General features: G+C 38.1%; 1 protein-coding gene across 50 annotated transcripts in view; it reads left to right on the plus strand.

Annotated features, from left to right (window-relative positions):
* NRXN3 (neurexin 3) overlaps positions 1–23,093 on the plus strand; it is a 1,722,001-nt gene that overhangs the window by 1,524,197 nt on the left and 174,711 nt on the right. For 33 of the 50 annotated variants that reach the window (XR_010151246.1, XR_010151247.1, XR_010151248.1 and 30 more), the window contains 2 exons: positions 731–820; positions 6,182–6,489. Coding sequence is in view for 47 of the 50 variants with exons in the window: in XM_063793837.1 (XP_063649907.1) it covers positions 731–820; positions 6,182–6,489 (398 nt within the window). In the remaining 3 variants the exon portion in view is untranslated. The remainder of the gene's footprint in view (positions 1–730; positions 821–6,181; positions 6,490–23,093) is intronic. The other 17 variants (XM_063793827.1, XM_063793828.1, XM_024348618.3 and 14 more) reach the window with 1 other exon arrangement.

Here is a 23,093-nt window from a genome sequence, read left to right on the forward strand (position 1 = left end):
CTACAAATGTTATACCACTATATTATAATTACCTCTATTTCCAGACATTTGAGTTTCCTTATTTTTAAAAATGTGGGACAAATCTGGAAAGATAGTGATATAAAAGCTTATCTGTACTGATCTACCTCTTTGACAAAGATAATGAGATGCAAGGACATCTCATTATATAATAAGAAGTCTCCCTTGGCCATCAGGGCTTAAATTGTCCTCTCTTCCTTTCCCCTGTCGGAACATAAAGCTGTTGCAAACACTTGAGAGGAGAAGAAAAGAAGGACATGGCCCTATGTTTCTGATGGGAATACAGTAGATTAATAGTGCAGCTTGCGTGACTGTGGAGCGAGGGTCCCCTCTCACATGTGAAACTGATCTGGCAGGTGAATTACTCATGGGTCAAGGAGGTCCTCGTGTCTCAACTGGCCCAATTAAGGTGTGGTTGAGATGAGACAGAGAGAGAGTGAAGGCAAATCCATTTCCGTCAACAGCCAGACCTCTTAAGGATTCCCATTCCATGCCACTTTTCCAAAACATGATGGAGTACTGCATGGCTAAGACTAACCTGACCTTTAAACCTATCCACCAAGGGCAGAGTGACTTCAACTCCACCTCTACTAAAGATAAATTGATATCTATCTCTAAAAACTTCATAAAACAAACCAAAAAACCTAGGATGTTTTTTAATGACTTATTGACTTTTCAGATTGTTCTTTAAGCTGTTTTTTAAACTTTAAAGGCAACACTGATAATGAACGCTTCCAAATGGTAAAACAGAAAATCCCCTTCAAATATAATCGGCCTGTAGAGGAGTGGCTGCAGGAAAAAGGTAACCGTCATTAAAACTTTCATTTTAAAATCATTTGATCCTAAACCCTCATTTTTAAAGCCTGCAAATAAATGTTCCTTAAATGATAATCGCCTGCTGCATAAATGACTGTTGTAATTTTCATTATAATTTGTGTCAGCTTCCACCTGCCATATGTTGATAAATCATGCTATAATACATTGCCATTAAAATACAGTTAAAGGGACTAACTTCTAGCCTGCTATCAGCATGACAAACACAAACAAGAAATTCCAGGAACTTCTAAAACAGAAATGTATTATGGCAATTTAACCACTGCATGACATTATTTATTAATTTGTTTTAAATTACCTTTTACACCAAAGCTTTCTAAAGAAATTCCAAAAGTGCTTTTTAAACTTACACCTGGAGGCTGTTTTGGCTTGTAGCGTGCTTAACAAAACAAAAAACAAACAAAAAAACAAACAAACAAAAAACCATAGATTGACTCTTGTAACTTAAACTACTTAAATATTGTAAGGGGAGCAATTTTTTTAACATTTGTTCTTAAAGAAAAAAATGAAAAAGATGAATTTTGCCTTTAAAACCTACAGAGGCAAAATTATTTTCTAAGAGATTAATTGTGTCCTAGTTGCTGACTGAAACTAAAAACAAAAACAAACTTATTTTACACTTCGGTTGTGTGCATACCCTTGTGTATTTGATGTTTTATGCAACAAAAGTGTAAGAAGTTAACATAATGAGTTGGAAAAGAAAAGGTTCATGAAAGGCAAAACAGCAGTCTCTGATTTGCTGCAGACAACAACCACTGTTAATAAAAGAGGGCAGCGGTTATAACTGATGTTAGAATTTTCCTGTGTAGCTTCTAGCTGTTAGGAAATAAACCATTGTCTTTCAATGAAAAACAGTCTCTAAGAAGATACGTATTCTTTGTTGTTGTTGTTGTTGAGCCAGTATAAGCTACTCTTGTCTCAACACCTAAAGGGAGCTCTTAACATTTGTAGAGATTTCATTGAGTTATATAGAAGAAGTAACCAGGTATATTACTTAGTATACAACTTAAAGAGCAAAGGACTACTACAGTTTTAAGTTGGAGGAAGACATTCAGACCTTTAAACGTGGAAAATCCTCACGGAGTGTTAACTGTTTGCCCTGTTTTTAATGTATGTGGTCTAATTAAAAATAAGAATAACTCTAAAAAGCAAATAATTTTGTTTAGTAATCATCAGCTCATAAAGTCCCTTTAACATTAAAGACAATGATTGCCTCACTTTAAACAGGAAAAGCAAACTAGATGCATGTCTGAGTCTCATGTGCCTGAGAAACCTTTTTGTTTCTTTCAATTTTATGTTAATAATATTTTATTTTACTCCATTGCCTTTTAAGTCTAAGTTTAATAGCATGCCAGGCATTTTCATTTGTATAAACCATTATAAAGTTATTAGTAGGCTTTTAGTTTTTCTTACAATAGAATTGTTACCCGTTGGCTTTCACATAAAAGGATGCTTTCAAATATACAAGTTGAGGGGTTGGGATGGGGGGAGGGGTGGCTGAGGTGGGACGGGGGGAGATATCCTAGTTTCTTAAATATATGTATGATTATATATGCATATAAATCTGAAAAGAATTATTTGCAAACCGTGAGTTTCTCTTCTACATTTGTTCTCTGAAAAAAAAATTTTTGTTGTAATTTGGGTGAGTAACATCTATGCATTCTATTGTCTTACCTCTTCCTCTGCCTAGCTAACCTTCCCTTCAAAAGGAATAAAACATACCAAAGACTTGTAAAGACAATGAATATAAAGGATAAAGATAGATGGATGATTAGACAGATGCATTTGGAAGTATTCGGAATGCCTCTTTGGAGTTATTTCTGTCACTGGGGAGGAGAGCTGGGTCATAGCATTCCCAAGTCTCTTTTCTGGCTCTGTCTACTATTGACTAACTTTCTGACCTTAGACAATGCACTTAACCTCTCTATATCTCAGATTTCCCATCTGAGGACGGGCAAAATAATACTGCCTATTCCCCAAGGGTGTTCTGAGGTTTAATTAATTAGTCTTTGTGCAACACTGACTGGAGACATGCAAAGATTTAATTTAAGCAGTATGTGAACTTGGTGTCCAAATGAGGTAAAAATTAATGACTTCCAAGAGGATGGGTATCTAAAACAAAAAGTAACCTGCTACAATTCCTCTACTGGTGTTTGTTATAACCAAATTTTGCATTAAGAAAGATAAAATAGTTCTCAGATTAGGATATATATGCATAAATATGCGCATATATATGTTTTTATGTACATGTAATGGCCAGTTATTATAAAAATCTGATCATAAGCCATGAGTGAAAATAATGAGAATAATGAGATCTGGCATTGATTTGGGGAAATCTTGGGCAAATGATAAAAAGAAACTGGTCAGTTCTTCACATTCTTCATAGGGAATGAATAGTGATGGTTTTTTCTGTTATTCACTAACCCCTGTTTATCTGAGAGATAAATTAATCAGAGTAAGGGATGGCAGGACACGAAGAGTGCTCTACTGTTCCTTTACTGATTGCTAGCTTTGCCATTAACCACCTAATCCAAGGTACAGGGAGCTAGGAGAGGGTTTTACTACAGCAGAAGAGCAGATCTAGCCAGAAACAGACCACGAAACAAACAAGCAAACAGAAAAGCAAACACTCCCTATGGCAAGATGAAAAACTGAAACGTAGACAACCCCCTTTACTGTCTCACTCCACCAGTGTCTTATTCTCAAGAATTGATTAGTCAGATCTCTCTGGGAAGGTAGCTGTAGTCAGGAGTAGAGGGGCGGTTTAAATCTTGTAGCCCAGGAAACCTGCCTTGCCTTTCCTGATGCTTGGGTCAGTCTTGAACAGGCAAAGAGCACTTTGTGGAGTGAATCATGGCAACTGGAATGAAGGAGACTCATCATCTCTAGCCAGTGTAATTCAGCTTTGCATTTCAGTTTTCTCTGATCCTCTTTTTATTTGTAAGCACTGGCATAATAACACCACTGGAGAAATAAGATGAGAACTATTATAGAGGTTATCATTGTGAAGTATTTTCAAGGATATTAGAATGTAAGATTTTCTACCTGTAATCAAGCATAACTGTTAACTTATCACCAGTGCTGAACTATATACAAAATAAAGAGATGGATAAATATTATGATTCGCCAGCAGTTGTGTGCATGGAAAGTATCTCTTGGCATTAGGCTGTCTAATGTAAGATACTGAATTTTTTCCTAGAGATCTCCTGCTAGGCAGCTGCTTCTAATTTCTAATTCATTATGTTAAGCTGCTTCAAATGCCTCTGTGGGGTTGAGGGAGAATTTATTTTCCCCTTCCATCATTTCATGTCTTTTGTAGTAAGCTCAGGGCTTCCAGAAAAAAAAAAAAAAAAGAAAACTGTCATCAACAATAAACAGTAAAGAGGTATGAACTCCAGCACTTTACTTAGTATTATTATGCATTGAACTTTCTGCTGCGTCTTGTGTGAAGAGGACAGAGGACAAAATACAGACAGTGATGCATATGCACAACACACTAAATGAATTGCTGAGAAAATGACGAAAATCTATGAGATCTGTTTTGATTGCATCCTTGGGATCTGGGTAATTCTGTAGTCATTAAGGCCAGCAGATCCCATATTCAGGTTCTGGAGATTTTTATAAAGTATAGATCATTTTCACTATAACAAAGTTCTCTGGCCAATTCACCATACTGCAGTGTTGAAAGCTTCCAAAGGGCTATTATTTATAAATCATTCTTGATTAATGGGCACTATGAGTTGCCCAGTGTGCAGAATTAACTCTTGTCTAAGGAGTATCCTCTGATCGGATGAGCATTCTCTTCTCTGCCACTTCCATTTCTTTCATTGTTATACATTGAGAAGGTATTTCACATTATACACCAGGAATTCAAGGACAGGTCAACATTGTGTAGCCTTGAAGACCATGTAACAGTGGTAGATTTTTAAAGCCCAAACATAACAATATCCCTCTATTCATATTGGAAATTATAAAGCAAAAAGCTTTATAATTTTTTTAAAAACCCTCTTTTTATTAAGTAGTCATAAATAACAAAATTGTTTCTAGTTATTTCTAGCTAAGGTAATTCAGGTGATTAGATTAAGAATGAGTGGAGCGTTGTTTGATCACTAAGGGGAGAAAACTTCAGAAGGCGTATATTTAATTCCATTAATAAGTCTTTCTTTTTTCCTTTCTTCATATGGAAAAGCAAAATGAAGTAATCTGGAGACATAACAGTAAAGAAGGCCTTAGCATGTTGCTGTTCTGATAAATTGCAATAAATTTAAAAAAGCTCTTTGAGTTTTCTTGGGAAAAAAAATCTCATACTTGAGAGTTTCATAAGTAGAAAGAGTTGGGAGGAATTTTAGCTGGGTTTCATTCTTCTAAACTCTATACTGGTATGATTTTTCATTTTGATACTTTTCAGAGCAGTATAAATGGTGTCAAAGTGGGAACTCGAAATAAAGTGAACTATTGATATTCTTCAACTCATTAACACACCTCTATGTCATTTTAAGGAGTTTTATGTGTTGCTTTCTTCATTAATATCCATCCATTTTAAAAAATTTATTAAATCTGAAGGACAACTTCCCCAGGACTGGAGCATTACCAATATGCTTGTATTTCATACTGAGGGAATAATTTAGTTGTGGGACCATAATCCATCCTCCTAAAAACAAATTAATAGAGATAGGAATTTATCTCTCATGATTTTGTTAACCAGAAAATAGAATATTATGCCCTATGAAGATTTATAGGAAATGATACGTTTGGTGACTAGAAATGATATGTTTGGTGACTAGTAGTTCATTTTTACAAGTATGCAATGAATCCAAGTCTCTTAACTGAAATTTAATTTCAGCTAATTTAATTATCAGACCTGGTTTTTAAATTTAGTTTTCTGAGTCACCTCACTGAGTTTTTTTGGCCATATTTAATTCTTTTCATTCTCATTATTTTACTTCGTAGCTTTAAACATTAATGCGGTAGGTATCCGTAATTTATTCTGGTCATCACCTGATTTGAGTGTTTCTTTCTGTCATCCACAATTATATACCCAAGAAGACCATAATACTTCTTATCATTGAACCAAGATTTCTTCTTCCTCACTATGAAGGAATAGAGACTTGATTGTTCAAGTTATCAAAGATTTTCAGCTAGACAGTGGAAGAGATAACCATAATGAAATGTTACTTGCTAACGTCAGTACTGAGGTTTTGTTGTCTATTTTTTCCTCCCCTTCAATTGCTCAAGGAAGCCTGTTATGATGCCTGGTCCATTCAGACCAGGTAAGGCAAACAAGGAAAACGTATGAGAATAATAATGTTTCCTCCACCCAACCCACTAGGCCGGCAGTTAACCATCTTCAACACTCAGGCGCAAATAGCCATTGGTGGAAAGGACAAAGGACGCCTCTTCCAAGGCCAACTCTCTGGGCTCTATTATGATGGTTTGAAAGTACTGAACATGGCGGCTGAGAACAACCCCAATATTAAAATCAATGGAAGTGTTCGGCTGGTTGGAGAAGTCCCATCAATTTTGGGAACAACACAGACGACCTCCATGCCACCAGAAATGTCTACTACTGTCATGGAAACCACTACTACAATGGCGACTACCACAACCCGTAAGAATCGCTCTACAGCCAGCATTCAGGTAGGCCTTTTTCCAAGTATTAATTGCGTCTGTATTTTTATCTTTGCAACATTGTTATCATGGTCATTGCTTTATGTAGCTAAAGAGTTTGAATTACTATGTAAGAAGGATGCTGGCAGATACTCATAGTAATGAGACCCAGGAGAAGAGAAAGGTGAAGTCATTGCTAAAGAAGTCATAAAAGTCTGTGGCACTCCTGGGTTGTTATTCTTATTGTATTTATCACTGAAATGGTAAAGCTGTTATTCAAAACGAGCAATGGACTACACTTTCAGTATGAAATACTCTCTCCTTTAATTTTATTACCTTTTCAAATAACAGAAAGGGAAAGGAAGGGAAGGAAAATCTGTTATCCTATGAAAAGCTATATCCTAGTTCAATTTCATTCACATTCTCCAGATGGCTTTGCTATAACATGAATCGTTCATTATTGAGGTCAATGGGTACCATTAAATGAAGGGCAGTTAAAGTTAGAAGTGCAACTACTCCTTGTAAAATGCAGTCTTTATGTTTGTTATCAAATCCTGATTAATCATGTGTCAGGTTTGTGCCCATTTTGTTTTCTTTATATTTGATCAAGATACTAATTACAGTAGAAAATTTGAAGGTTTGAGTTTGGCTATACCGGAAGTCCTTGTTTTTGTGGCAATTTTTTTCCACTTGAAAGTAATTATATCCAAACTAAGCTTAATACTTTGCTGACTCCCTTGGCATTTCATAAATCTAGTTAGTAGGGGGTAGGAGGTTAACTGAATTATTAGCCTTAAATGCTCTGGCATACCATGAGACATTCCAATTGCTGCTGCGACAATTACTTACCCCTATCCTAGTTAGTGTTTATAGAAAAATCAGTAGATTAGCACTTGTCCTGTTTGCTTCTTTGTTTTAAGACATTATCCAGGAGCTCAGTTGTGTCTTTAACATCACCTTTACCTTGACTCCAATGGACGTGGTTAACTTAAAGTCAATAATCAATTATACCACCTATGTGTTCCCATTTTTCAGAATTAAATGTACGTGAGCTAGGTAATGGTAAGTGTATTATCTGTTGCCTTCCTTTTTCCTTTTCCTTGAGCAGAACTATCCAGACAGCTCTTTACATGGCTCCACAGTAACAATTTGGAGTTATATATGCTGACAGTGTCATAAGGGCAATTTTATCGTTTTCAAAAGGCTTCTAAAAACCTGGTTAGCATAGTACTGTTACCGTCACACATGCTATTACCTGCATACTTACACACATGCTCACGAGAAAAAAAATAGCTCTTCTCTACTGATATTAAACCAATAACTCCTGACACCTTGCTCTACTCACTGAAAAGAAGATAAAAGGCAATATATATTTCTATTATGACTCTCTCTAGCTCAAGAGCAGATCTATTTATTGTTGGTGAAAGGATAGTTCTGTCTGCACAGGTCTTGGCAGACTTGTTTTGTTTCTGTCAGAACGTATTCTGCTAACTCTGTGGGAAGCAGAGAAGCAAATGGCTTTTTCTTCATAGGAATGGCTGGTCCTGTAGTTCTTTTTAAGGCCAAATTTTCGCTGACCTTGAGATGATTTAATGTTACACGGGGATTCGGGAACCAAGCCGTAGTAATTATTGGTTTTTTGGCTTTCCCTCCTGTAGCACATACATAAATGGGAATAAACTGGGTGAGTTCCTGAACTCTTTCCGCAAATTAAGAAAGTCAGAACTTTGGAAGAAAAGTAGGGTACAAGATACAAAATCTTGCTAGTGATTGTAACTCTAAACATTATAGAACCTATGGCCATTTTAGAGGAGATGAACAACTGGGAATGCCTTCTCCAATAGCCTCTCTCTGGCATGTGTTTCTTTAAGTCCAGTAATTATCGAACTACATCTACATGCTTTTCCTTTTACTTCTACCAAGTCTACAAAAATGAGTTATAAACCTGTTGAGACTCTTTGGTTTTAAGGGTAAGTACATCCTCTTGGAGGAAAGCCAATAGCCTACAAGAATTGATTAGACTGCGATGAGGGATTTTAAAAGCCCTGGATTTTTTGGAAGACTAACTAGAGGAAATAACTTTCTGCCAAGGGTTTTGGAAATCTTTTTTGTTCTTGACCACTAGTCATCAGAACTCTGCCCTGTGCTCCATTAAAAACTTAAAAGCCTCATCTTCAAGCCTAGTCTGGTCTTAAACACATTCTGTTGATCACATCAAACCTATGTTAGGACTGGGGACCCAACAACTATTGGATTCTATTCAAAGTTTAGGACAATTCCCAGACTCTAGAGACTGCAGGTAAGGAAGGTCAGTCCCGGAAGCATTAATATGCCTATGTGACCCCACTACTTTTCTTAGATGAGGAGGATTCATAAAGTTCTGATCTCTGGGAGATACTTCAGAAGTGAGTGGGGAAAAAAAGGTAGGGAAGACTGGATTTCATATTCACTAGGCCCATTATTCACTTTTTTATCTATATGTGAAATCATACATAGAACATTTTCCAAATGATACCACTGTTCTGTCCTCTTTTGCTAAATTTAATAACATTGTCAAAGCAAAGGTTTCCTAAAATGAGACTCCTCTAGGAGAAAGAAAATAAGCATGTCAGTCCACCAGTATAAAAACCTGTCTGTTCAAAAATCCTCTAGTTCTTTCTTAAAGCATAAGCAAAGAAAACATCCTTTCAAGAGTTCTTTTCTGGTCAACCTGGTTAGCGTTGATTTCAGATCAAAGGAAAACTGTAAAGTGCTTTCAGTGCTGCTTTTAACTGTGTGTGAATGTGAACAAGTAGTTTTTGAGTTGGTATGTCTGTCTAGTGTTATAGCCTCTAGAAGTAATTGGTGCTTTGATCTTTCTGATTCCATTTTGTTACAGGTAAGAGTGTAGAACTATCTGTGAATAACCTGGCTGATGTTAATTTACTCATAGCAATCATGCCCAAGCATCAGGTCTTGATCCTACATTGAGAAGGATAGCTCTAGGTACTCTATTGAATTTTAAAAAATTTAAGATGTGCATTGAGAAAGCAGGTGTGTGAGTGATAATTCTCAAGTAAAGGCCTGGTACTTCATAGGTGCTCAGTAAATATTTACTGAATACATCTGAAAACAAGACAGGCTTTATGACCTACTTTAGAGTCATTTCACAATGGAAGGTAGCATAGCTTGAGGAAAGTGTTTCCTCCACAGTGATCAGGGTGCTTTGGCCAAATTTGTTGTATTTTTCAGTAGTAAGGCTATAGCATAGTGATTCAGTGCATGTACTTGGAGCTAGATTAGCTGGGTTTAAAACTTTGTTCATCCTCATATTAGCTTACATGACCCCAGACAAGTCATGTAAGTTCTAGTTAACTATTTATATGAAACAAACTTTCCCATAACTTGGTGGTTTAAAACAATTATGTCATTAGATTTCAAAATTCTGTGAGACAGAAATTTGGGCACAGTTCAGCAAGGCAATTCTTCTGTGCCATCTAGAGAGATGATTGTGTTCACTCAGTGGCTGACTTTGCCTGGAGGGTCTGGCTTTATTTACATACCTTGTGCTTTGCTGGGTTAACTGGGAAGATGGGACTCAGCAGGGCCCTTTTCCCTCTCTATGTATTCTCTGGGATTCTCCTTGTGGTTTCTCCAGCAACGCAGATGGGCTGTGTTTATAGAGGCTCAGGGCTTCCAGAGAGAGTACTTCCAGGGGCAGGAAGTAGAGGGTGCCAGTTTTATATAGCCTGGGCTGGGTAACTGGCAGTGTCACTTGTACAATATGCTATTAGTCTAAACAGTCACAGAGCTTTCCCAGTTTCAGAGGAGGAGACATAAATATCACTTCTCAATAGGAGGAGGAGTAGCAATAATTTGCAACCAACCTAAGTCTACCACATTACTAAGGCTACCATATTATAAAGTAGGGAGGGTGGTGTACTTCTAGTGGCTATGTTATATGATTGTCATAAGGATAACTGAGTTGATATAAGTAAAATGCTTAAAATAAGTGTACCATTCAGAGTAAGACTGCATGCGTTTTAACCATTATTATTATATTCTGTTTCCCACAATTGGTGTATTAAATCAAGATCCTCTCAGGCAAATATCTGCCTCAGAAAATGGCGCTGTGACTACCGACAGTAGTGGCTATAGTTTAGAGTAGGGGCTAGGAAGTTTGGGGGAAATAGAGATTTGAAGGTGGATCCAAGCAGAATTTAGGGGCTGAAATTAGTCCTGGCAAATCAAAATTTCTATAATCTCAGGAACAGACTTCTCTGACACCTCACTACCCATCTTTAAATTTCTGTTTTATTTTAAACCAACTTAGAGTTCTATGAGTCTTTGAAAATATGTTCTGTCTATCCACATGTCTTTTAGGGTTGCAAAGAAGACAAATCCAGATTCCTTACCATCGTGGAATTTACAATCTAAATAGGGCAAGAGGGTTTGACATGAGCTATCAATATGAAGTAGTGACTCATGAATGGCTCTTTGTGCTGGGGATGGCAAGTGTTGCATGGTGTGGCTTGACTGACTGGATCTCATGCACTCATTCTACTAGGCCTTGTTGTAAAAAGAGCACAATTGGACAGGTGGTGAGAGGAACATATTCCTGGTTGGTCAAATGTCAGCCAGAAGCTAAGTTGTTAAAAGCAGAGATTATAATCTCTGGGAGAGATAGCCAAGTCCAAGTAGAACAGAGAATGCATAAGAGGGAGTTTGTGAGTAGCAAGGGGTCCAGAATCAAAATCTTGGCCTGACACTTTGCCAAGTGGGAGAGGGCCCAGAGGGGTAAACTGAATTGGGTTCCCTGTGTATCTTACTACCAGTAAACTGAATTGGGTTCCCTGTGTATCTTACTACCAGGAATGCCCCCATAATTGCACAAACACTTCCTCTACAACTGACTCCAATATTGGTGGGTAATTATTATGGTGCTGATAGGTCAGCTTCTAAAATAGAAAAGTTCAACTCAGTCTACACTCAAATTCGTTGGTCTTCCTTCAGGATAGAAGGAAAAAGTGAGAAACAAGTCTTTTACCACTAAAGTGTATTCTTTTACCTTATGTCTCCCTCCTGAGTTATCAGCAGAAAAAAAAAAAAAAGCTCAGTGTGTTCTGTGCAAATCACCATTTGGAATCATTTATAAACTATTTGCAGGATACTGATCATGACATACTTTTTCTGTGTCGGGCATTGGTAAAGTCACCTTGACATTGGCCACTGCTGCCTGAAAATTGCCAGAAAATCACAATGCTCAGCATGGATTGGAACTATCCTTATAACTAGTCAAAATGAAAGACTTAAGAGGTTTGTGAGATTTCATTCTCAAGCTTCACAAACTTGGTGGTTGAATATGAACCACTTTTGCAAATTCCGGAAGGAAGCCACAATTTCTCATGTTTTGTAAAAATTCTTACAGGCAAAGTACTCTTAGCTTTTCAGTGTCAGACTGCAGACAGTAAGAAGCATGCTTCAGCCTTGATACTGATGATTACAAAACAAAGAAAAAACTTTGGATTAAAATGTTGATCCTGCGCAATGTCTGTTCTGGGTAGAGTCTCAGTGTGTTGAAGAGCGTGGGCTTTTGCCTCAGAGTTTCTGAGTTGGACTCCAGGTTTTTCCAGTTGCTTAGCTGTATGTATAAGTCTGTTCTCACACTGCTATAAAAAACTACCTGAGACTAAGTAATTTATAAAGAAAAGAGGTTTAATTGACTCACAGTTCCGTATGCCTGGAGAGGCCTCAGGAAACTTACTTACAATCATGGTGGCCGGAGAGAGAAAGGAGAGTGGGGAAACTGCCCCCCTGATCCCCCCTCCCACCAGGTCCCTCCCTCTACATGTGCGAATTATAATTTGAGATGAGATTTGCGTAGGGACACAGAGCCAAACCATATTGCTGTATATCTCTGGGCAGGTGATTAGCCTAAGCCTCAGTTTTACTGTCTGTAAAAGTGGCCTTACAGTACCTTTCCCGTAGGCTCCTTGTAAATAGTAAAGTGCAATCATGTGTGAAAAGCACCCCATAACTTTTCAGTAAAAATTTTCACATAAGGAAACCACTTCAACCTAAGGGACTCTCCCAGAACTCACAGATCTCCCTAGAGCTTAGCCTTCCTGTGGGGCTGGATAAGCCCAGGAACAATTTTGTTGATACTCATACAAACTCACAAGGGCCTGGATTGTGAGTTCTTCTAAGGGCCCCAGATTGAATCAGAGCCCCAAGCTCATCAATCAGGAGAGATTGCTACGGCAGGCTCTTTCATGTTCTGGAGTGGGAATTGGCTTTGCTGAACAGTTACAACACATAGACTATTCTATTAGGTTGAAGTGTATGAAACCACTATTTTTGTAGATCAAAATGGTTAAATATTAGCAATATCACATGGTTCTACGATGACACACAGATTTACAGCATGTTGTTATCAATGGCACTTCGAGGCCCAGAACTAGAACCTCAGATATTCTCCAGGTCTTCAAATAATCAAACTGCCTTGCACTGGGAGACAAGATAGATCCACCTTATCCCCAAATACTGTGCTATAGCAGGATGTAGATCACACTGTATCAAAACTGGTTATACTTACCCAAAGAATTATCCCCTCTGGGTCCTTCCACCTTTTCCCTGCTGCCACCAGCTTGAGAGAAATGAGATAAGGAATCTACACAGTTTTCATCTCCTTGCTTTTACCACTAGACAACAGAGCCTCCGGGGGAAGTTTATTTTTAGGATCAGGGCTCAACTAATATTGATTAACAGCCTTACATAATGTGAGGCTCCAGGGTTTGTTCTTTTCCTGCCAAGCCTCATAACTGGAGAAGGCGCTGAAGATTTGTCAGTCTAATTAGACTTTAGCTGCCAGCCAAGAAATATCTTCTGTCTTCTCCTTACCCTTACGCAGGTACTTTCTTTTTCCCTCTTAGAGAATAATTTAGGGGGAGAGAAATTGCACGCTAATTTACTTGTTGCCTGGTAAGATTCTCTGGTGACATTTACTCTCTGGAACTGCACAGTTCTAACAACAACAGAAAAGGGAGCTTGATGGGTTTACCTTCCTCTTAAAGACTTAGATGTTGGCAGTACAAATAGGCAAGTGAAAAGAGTGCAGTGTAGTTCGTTTTCATCCTTCCTTTAATACGTAATTTTGGTGGATGGAACAGGTGCTTTCCAAAACTAGGTCTAGTCGATGAAAGGGTCCTGATGGCAGACAGGCTGGAAGTGTGAAAGCTCCCAGGAGAATTCACAGAGATGCCCTTCCAATTAAGGTGTAATATTTACAGGATGGAATTTCCACCAGAACTACTAATAAAGTGCTGGCTCTTATTTCTAGGCATCTGAACAGCTGGGAGGGAAGTGGGGTCAGCTCTTGGCTACCCACGGGTGGAGGTCCCTGAGTGTTTTTAAACCTCAGGGTGGTTTTTCTAATTACCTAACAGACTCTTTAGCCAAATCTAAAGCCAAAATCCTTGCTGTGTGGCATATGGTTCTCCTCCTTCCTATTGCTCTGACCATATTTTCCACCACGTTGCTCCAATCACACAGGTCTTCTTGATCCTTCTTGAACACAGAGCCAGAAGAAGGGTGAAACCGGCGAGGCAGGATTATGCAATTGCAAGCTTAGATTTTCATCTTAAAATTGATATTTGACTTTTTGCTTTTGCAGATTTTTTTCCTGCATTAATATTGATTTTAAAATATTTCAGCAAAATATGATTGATCTTGAAAACAAAGTTTTAGCAAACCCCCGTTAAATCTTACACCTTAAGCGAGTGTCTCATTCAATCTTCTCAGCCCTGCCTGAATGTGCCAAGCGTGCCTGTGCCTTTTCACCTGCCATTTCCTCTGCCTGCAACAGCCCTTCCCTGCTATTCACAGTACTCACTCCCTCACTTCACCCAGGTTTCCGCTTATATTGCACCTTCCAGAAAGGACCTCCTTGACCGTCTGTAAAATACAACACTCTATCGCCTTTTCCTGTTTTGTTACCTCTCATAGCACTTATCACTGCCTGACATTATAGCTCACATTTATTTGTTTATTGTCCCTATTTAGTAGATTGTGAGTTCTAGGATGGCAAGATCTTTATTTTAGGCACTAAAATAGCACAGTGCCTAGAACAGTAGCGAGCACAGAGTAATACGCAGTCAATGTTGGTTGAAAGGTATAAATAGTCAACCATCCACCAGTACCTTCTCAGGGAGTCCACAGGCCACACAATATTTACAGACTGAATCCAAGCCCCTGTTTCCCAGGACCCACTCCCTCATGAGGCTCACCAGTGAGGGTGGGCATCACTGGTTTTGCTGCTCTTGGATCTTTGCTCTAGGAATAAGGAGTCCCAGAGATATCTCCTTGTCTCTGGTATGTAAGATTATTTTTGTTAGCTTCCAGTCTTGTTGCTCAGCCAAAAGCAAGGGCTAATTCTAGCACATATAGTTTTCAAATCACTTTTGGAAATGTAATATCACCCACCTTTCCCTTTCCAGTTTCTTCTTCTTCCTTTCCAAATAACGTAATCCTTAATTCTCCTAAAACCTAATTTCAAATATATGCAAATAAAAATTACTTGGTAAGGATGGAAAATTAACTTGAGGCTTTTTTACTTTTTCTCTATGTGTTTGGGTAGATTTTAGGAGCCTCCTACCTGCTTCTAGTTACTGCCTTTTTTTTTTTTTTGGTCTGTTGAGAAAAGGGCTTGTAGGATGGTGCCTGCATAAACTGGCCATAAAAATATGGGACAATAAGTTGTTGAAAGCCACAAGAGGCCTCTGAGGAGGAAAGCCTCCTAAATGCCATCATGTTCCCAGGCTCAGAGCGAGATCTGCTCTCTTATCTGTAAACACTGTGTTCAAAGGAGAAAGACTCTCCTTTGAAGCATTGAAATGTGGCCAGATATGCTGGCTCCTAGTGAGGCCCACTCCCCCTAGCTGCTCTCCGATAAATTAAAGAATAAATCAGTAGTTGATTTTATGCTGCTTCAGCACAAAGAAAATTTACCTAAACTGCCATTGCTATAGATTAGGTGTATGACACACCGCCCCCCTTTCACCGTTTCACCCCTGAACATCTGCTTCTTAGAGCTAAGTGATTGTACTCAACAAATAGTGTGGAGACCAGAGCTTGGCGCCTTTGCAGCCTCCATTTTACACTTGGCCCCCTGGCACTCCACTCTTTATGCGCTCTTAACCTGTCTATTCTCATTCGTTTGTCGCCACCGGACTTCGGGTACCCTACGGGTGGTGCTGAGGCTGGTCCCCAACATTGGTCTAACGGCTGAGTATATTGTGTGAGCACCATTTATTCATGTCTGAAACCCTATAATTTGACTAGTCCCATATTTACCCATTTTTAGTGATAATTTGAAAGAACATTGATGATTGAGAGAAGGAACAATAGCTATGTTGCTCATCATTGGACATTTAGAGCCTAGAATGGTGCCTGCCACAAAGCAGGGCTCAAAAATATCAGTTGAAGAAAAATAAATGTGTTAAACGAATGAAAGTAAGTTAAGTAAATGCTTATCATCAGAGTGAAGAGGCAGTGGGGGCCAATATAATTTATTTACAAAGTAGGCAAAGGGAGTTAGGAGGAAGCAGCCAGGTACGGAGGAAAGTGCATTGAAGCAGGCATCAGGAGACTTAGCTCATGACTGGAGAAGTTCTTAAAACCATGACTCTAGGCAGACCTTCATTTCTAGCTGTAGAATTTTGGCCAGGGTCCTTTGTGGAGCTATGTTTTTTTATTATCTGAAATATGGGGATGATTTCCAACTTCAAGGGTAGGTTAAGATAATATAAGTCAAGGGCTTAAATGGGTGGGGCTCAAAGATTATTATTGCTGCTGTCTTAAATGGGATTATAATCTGGTCTCAGCTGATAAACCAGTATTGCAACTACATTTTCTTTTTTATTCTGTTGCTAGTTTGTGGTCTCTGATATGGCAATTAGCTTCCTTGGGCCTATGCTCTTTCCTCAGAAAAGAAAGTTTTATTTTAACATTATCTAGCATAGTGTCTTGGACACACACACACAGGGACAGTTAAATGTAGGGAACAATGAATTAGAAGAAGTAAAAGAAAGGAAAAATTGAGAAGGAGAGGAAGACAGCAGAGATGCTCTGTAATTATTGCTGTAAGACTTACGTGCCCATTTCATGGATTTGTATGGCTTAGGTTGAGAGAGATGAATAAAATATCTTTGATATAATTAAAATCATAATATAAATAATATTTTTTCTATATCTCCCCTCTTTGCTGAAAGCTGTTGGGTGAGACATCACGATGACGACTTCTATGTAAAAGGTAGATTATAGACGGCCCTCTGCATATGTGGGATTGCATCTGCATTCAACCAACTGTGAATCAAAAATATTTTTTAAAAATTGTGTCTGTACTGAACATGTACAGACTTTTTTATTATTATTCCCTAAACAATACAGTATAACAACTATTTACCTAGCATTTACATTGTACTAGACATTGTAAGTAACCTAGAGATGATTTAAAATGCACAGGAAGATGTGTATAGGTTACATGCAAATACTATGCCATTTTATATTGAGGACTTGAGGATTTTGCCATCCATGGGAGGTCCTGGAACCAATCAATCCCCCACAGATGCTGAGGAATGACTGTACTTGATAAATGTCTCTTGAATCATCCAAAAAAAAAAAAAAAAAAAAGCCAATGGTTTCAATTTAAACTGAGGTAAGAATTGTTTTTTTTTTTTTCTGAAAATATATGATGTTCTATTTATATATAATAGGAAAACGACTTCAAGCAGCAATCGTCACTTGCCAGGCATCAAGGCGGATATTTCCATTATGTCTATGACAAGGTGGTGGGAGGGGTGGGATGTGGTTTCATACCTTTCCTGGTGCATGTTTGAATGATTGTAAAAATTAGAAACACACTGAGGCTGTTATGACAGCCTTGCCTTTTGAAACCTTCTAATTAATGCCTTGGGTTGTCTAGAGAGCTTGTTCTGTTAGCTAAATGGTGATTGTAAGGTTCTCCTTGATTTCCTCATCATTCATGGATGAAATAATTGGGGAAATAAAATGATTGGGGAAATAAATGCACACCATGTCTGTGGTGGCTAGCAGTCACTGAGAGAATTACTTGATGGGAATTTGATTGACTTGTGTGTATAATGCAACCTCTTATATCTCTGGCCCCATCTTATTATGTGTGTGTGTGTGTGTGAGAGAGAGAGAGAGACAGGGAGAGAGGGAGGATGCTCGTGTGTTTGCTTGCACTATGGAGAACGGTGCTTCTTAAACTTTAATGTGTGTATACAGATCACCTGGGTAATCTTATTAAGCACAGATTTTAATTCACATCCGGGGTGGTATCTCAGATCGTGCACTTCTAACAAGCTCCCAGATGATCTCATGCTGCAGATATGTGTACCTCACTATAGAGTATAGAGCAAGGCTCTAGGAAATATTTACAGTTCCTTGCTGAGTAATCATGGTATCTGTTTACCTATCTCTTCCAAATGGTCTTCCCAAACTTAGCTCAGTTCTCTTCAAGACAGGAAATTTTGTTAACCCAAAGTATTATGTAAGTGAAAGGGTGGATACCCCACTAAGGATTAGAAGAGAAAACTGTATCCCATCAGACAATGCTGCTCCGGGTTTCAGATGCCCCTTCTTCCTGTCCCTTACTTTACTGCATACCCCCAAGGCAGATGGAAAAAAACATAGGTAAAATTTAACTTGTCATAATATTTATCCCCCTTTCTGAGAGGTGACCTCCAATGGAAGCAGAAGGATGTGAATGATTTTAATCCACGGTAACAATGGGGAACCAGTCCTGACCATCTTAAGCAGTATAAATGTATAAAATGACAGATTTTTCTGCTCTGCCTCTCCACTTTCTCCTCCCGGATACTGAGAGAGACACATATTCATGCACCCACAACTCACACTATAATGCACAATGAAATTTCACCCAGCCTTTATCTCGGGGCTGCTGTTCTCATGATTAATGCCCTACTGGCTGGGAAGCTATTCCACTGAAGACAGACAAGGAGAGAGGAAGATGCATGAAATATATCTCTGAGGCCATTTCTCATTATTATTATTATCATTATTAGTTCCTTACTACCCTATCTATCCTGTTAGAGGATGCTTGATCTATTGGCAAGGGGGAGGGGATGACATTTGAAAGCAGGTTTTATGAGGGAGAAATGAACAAGGACAAAGAGAGAAATAGACAGTTTTTATGAAAGAGAATTAACCTGGATGGGGTTTTTGTTATGATTGTTGTCCTTTATTTGGGGGTTTGTTTGTTTTATTATTGCTGTTGTTTTCCATTTAAAGTCAAAAATAACAGATGCCTCCATCTGTGGCTTCTGATTTTTTTTCCCTAGGGACTTATTTTTGCATGTGTTCTTTTGTCTTTATTGAGTCTCTGTCTGCTAGAATCAATATGATATAACTTATGCAAATTATATCCCTGACCACTTATGCAAAAAACAGAATAATTTCGTTGCTCTGTAACACTCTTAATACAATTACCTCCATATCCTGGTTGATTTCAAGCTTTTGAAAGGGCTACTTTAAAAAATAATAATAAAAATCTATTTGTGTGTTGTATAAACCACAGTGTCTGATTCTCTCCTGTTTCTCATTCAAAGAAAGGGTGACTGCTAAATGATTTCTGGCTCTGTCATTTAAGAAGACTGCACAGCAGTGGTCTTAGTTGGGAAGTTGGGACCACAATAAGAGTGCTATTGTAACACATGTGTCTACTGATAAAATGGCAAATTCATTAGCCTAGACAAGGAGTACTATGATCTGATTTCAAAAATGCTGTATACTTCCACAGTCCAGTTTATGAGGACATGAGATCTATAACTGAGGTGCCCCCATGTTACTTCAATTTTAGTTTGATTTTGAATTTCATTAACAAATATTTGAGTTATTTGAGTGCCTAGTATGGGCTAAGTACTGTCCTGGGCACTTGAACAACATCAGTAAACAGACAAAAACCCTCTTTTCTTATGGAGAACATTTTCTATTCCACAAACATTGGGTGTCTCATAAGTGCAAGACTTTGGAGAAATAAAGAATGAAATAGAAATTTTTCTGCTTTAAAGGAACACACAGTCTGGTACTGTTCTTAAATATTTTCAGACTACAAGCGGACTCACTTGCAGCCCAGTTTTTTACAAAAACTTTAGCATGCTGATTGGCTAGTACAGTTGCAAAGGCAGCAGCCATCTATATTTACAGAGGTCTATTCCAAGAATAGGGTCTTTAATTTCTATTCAAAAAAGACCAAATTTCAAATGTAAACAATATATATTTTGACTAAAAAAGATGGAAACCGTAAAGCAAGTTACAATAAAGTGATTGAAACATATTTCGGTCCTGGAGACTAAATTTGCAATGTTTATGGCAAATATCTTCTTGTGTCGGTTTGAGATTATAGTTTTATGGAATGTTTCTATTGGAAGAATCTCAGAGATTGAGCCCCACACAACCAGATGAGCTTCAGAGATGGGCCATTCTGGTTTCAAGTACTAGTTTCATTGCTCAAAGCTCTATGTCCAGGGGCAAATTGCTCAACCACTTTATAAAAAATGTAAACAATAGGTAATTTCACATTTTAATTTATTTTTATCTAAACAATATATTCACACAGTTTATTTTTAGTGTATATATGTATATATATTTCTTATTTATTTATTTATTATTTATATATTTATTTATAGAGATGAGGTCTTACTTTATTTTCCAGGCTGGTCTCAAATTCCTGGGCTCAAGTGATCCTCCTGTGTTGGAGTGCTGGGATTAGAGGTGTGAGCCACTGTGGTTGGCCTAAGTAATACAGCCACACAATTTAAAACCTTGAACTGTGCCTAGATATCCCCTTTGGGGAAAAGGCATCACTTTAGCTGCTAGAGTGCTGGCTGATGGCTGTTGGCTAAATCCTTCACCAAGAACTGCCTTTGACTATTGAAGCCACCTTGCCCAACCAAGGTCAAGCCCCTTCCTGAAGGGTGGCCCATATCTAATTAATGATGGTGAAGGGTGGCCCATATCCAATTAACGATGGATGATGGAGCTGGGGGGGTCTATCAAGACTCAGCCCATTGTCTCAAGACTGGATAACTGGGAAGGGCCTTTTAGCTAGAAAATTTCCTAAGGCCAGCTGAGGTCTCTATTGCATGAATGTTCACCTCCCCCTTCTGCCCAGACTCTGATGTCACTCTCCCCAAACTTCCCAAACACGATACCGGGCCTCAGACTTTGTTTTCTGAAAACGCAGCTGAAGATAGATAGCATCGCGAGACTTAAAATAAGAAAACAACAATAACAAAAGAAAAACAGTAGTATCTTTCTAACCTTGCCCTAAAGTCCTGCTCTATACTGGTAACCCTTTTATATCCTTTTCAGACATTTCCCTTCATAGTTCTAGCAATATGCTTGCATTTCTATTTCTTGACTTTTTCAGTAACTAATGACTTCTGCTTCTGGAAGTAAAAGTTGAGCTTTCTCATGCTCTCCCTGCCCTACAACCCACACACACTTTTTTACCTTCCAGTTTCCCAGTAAAATTCTATCACATTTCGATTAAATAAATGTTCAGAGTTTGTTATTATGACTTTGTAATATCGCCTATTGAAAACAATGTAAGATCATACATGAACTGACTTGTTCCACAACTATTCACCAGCTGCATAGAATGTGCCAGACACTGTTCTAGAGACTGAGGATACAGCAGTGAAAAACAGCAGACTATATTTCTACCTCTGACAAAACATTCTACTGTTATGACAATTTCTGTTTTCCTGTAACTCTTTGTTAACGAATACCCTCGTTATCTCGTTAGCTTATTTTTCTAGCCACCCATCAGTGCTACAGCCAACAGCTACAAAAGACCTCACAAGATAAACCGACAGGACTCCATTATTTCTTTTTCTGTCTTGGAGGTCTCCCTTCTGGAGTCGTCTGACCTCCTGCTTTAGTCTGGGCTGGGCGCTTGCTGAGCCTGCCTCACAGCTATCATCCTGCGTCTTCCTTGCTCGTCATGCTGGAAAATCCCTGGGCCCTGCTCCTGTATTAAATCCTAGTTTCAGCTCTATTTATTTCCTCATTTTCAAGGTGCGCATTGTCCTGTAGCCTCCTGAGAAAGGATAGCTAAAAAGTAAAATCATTGAGACATTGCTCATCTGAAGAATGTTTTATTCCATTCTCACCCTTGATGATAATTTGCCTGGGAAGGACTTGTATGTTGGAAATTATCTTCACTAATAAATTTAAAAGCATCCGTCCAATGTTTTTGGGCATCCAATGTTGCAGCTGTTGACATCACAGTTTGGTGTCTAATTCCTTGACTGCACTGATTTTTACTTTTTTTTTTTTTTTTTTAACCCTCTCTCTGAAATATCCTTATCAGTGGACCTCAAAGTAGCACTTACAACTCAGGTCTCTTGAACCACATGCTGCTGCCCTCTATAGTTCTTGCTTTTGTATAGTTGTGGTTATTTGCCGATTAGCTGCCCTGTGTTGGCATCCTGACTTTGGTATGATTTGATCAGCTAAGCTATTACTAAACTATAACACACACACATACACACAAAAAATGAATAGCTATAATTAATTAGCATAAAGTTTTGAGGGTAACCAACTTTAGTAGAGATCTGAGATATATATTATGTGTGTGTGTGTATATATATATATATATATATATATATATATATATATATTTGAACATTTTGCCTTGGGTTAGAGAGGGAATTGGTGGTACAGTAATTCTTACTGGAATTGTGTAGTGATAGCTAGTTTATATATACATACATATGTATATGTATATGTATGTATATATATGTATATATAAACTAGCTATCACTACACAATTCCAGTAAGAATTACTGTACCACCAATTCCCTCTCTAACCCAAGGCAAAATGTTCAACTCTTTTTTGTATTCCCTTAAGAGCCCTTATTTTTTTTTTCAGTTTCACCAATAATGTTCATTTCTTAGCCACCTCAGAAAGAATGAGAATTAAATAATATGTATAAACCCTTTGAATTTTTTACATCCAGAAATGAGCATAAGCTCATTCCTCTGCTTCACACCAGATGCTTATATTTTTGAGAGGAGCAAGGATTAGAATTGTCACTCTGGAATTTTTATGCTACAAAATGTCAATCAATATGTTTGCATGTCACTGGGTTCCATCCTACAGTGTTTGGTGATAAAGTCTTTTCATTTGGCTCCCAGCTTTATCACCATAATGTATTTATTTACTTTACCTTACATGTGCTAGTTGGTAGAAGCTGTAGAAAAAGAATTACTCCCACATATTTCTTTCCCCTAAAGAGAAATAATATATTGTAAGAACACAGATGGGGCTCCACACAAAAAGAATGCCGAATTAATGTTGGATGGATATACATATACAAGAACTTGCTATCAGTACACAATTCCAATAGGAATTATATATACACACACTGAAAATAGAATTTGATTAAATCATTACACTAGGTACAAGCTACATTTGACTTCCATTGAAGGAGAGCTAAGTGGAAACTAGTGTGAGACAATCATGAATAGAAAAGTGCAGAAGGAATTTGATGAGGATGTTCCCAGGGCTATTTCTAGCCAGAAAACGAAGCTGGAGGCTTTGAAGT

This window comes from Pan troglodytes, chromosome 15, assembly GCF_028858775.2.
Source record: "Pan troglodytes isolate AG18354 chromosome 15, NHGRI_mPanTro3-v2.0_pri, whole genome shotgun sequence".
NCBI lineage: Eukaryota > Metazoa > Chordata > Mammalia > Primates > Hominidae > Pan > Pan troglodytes.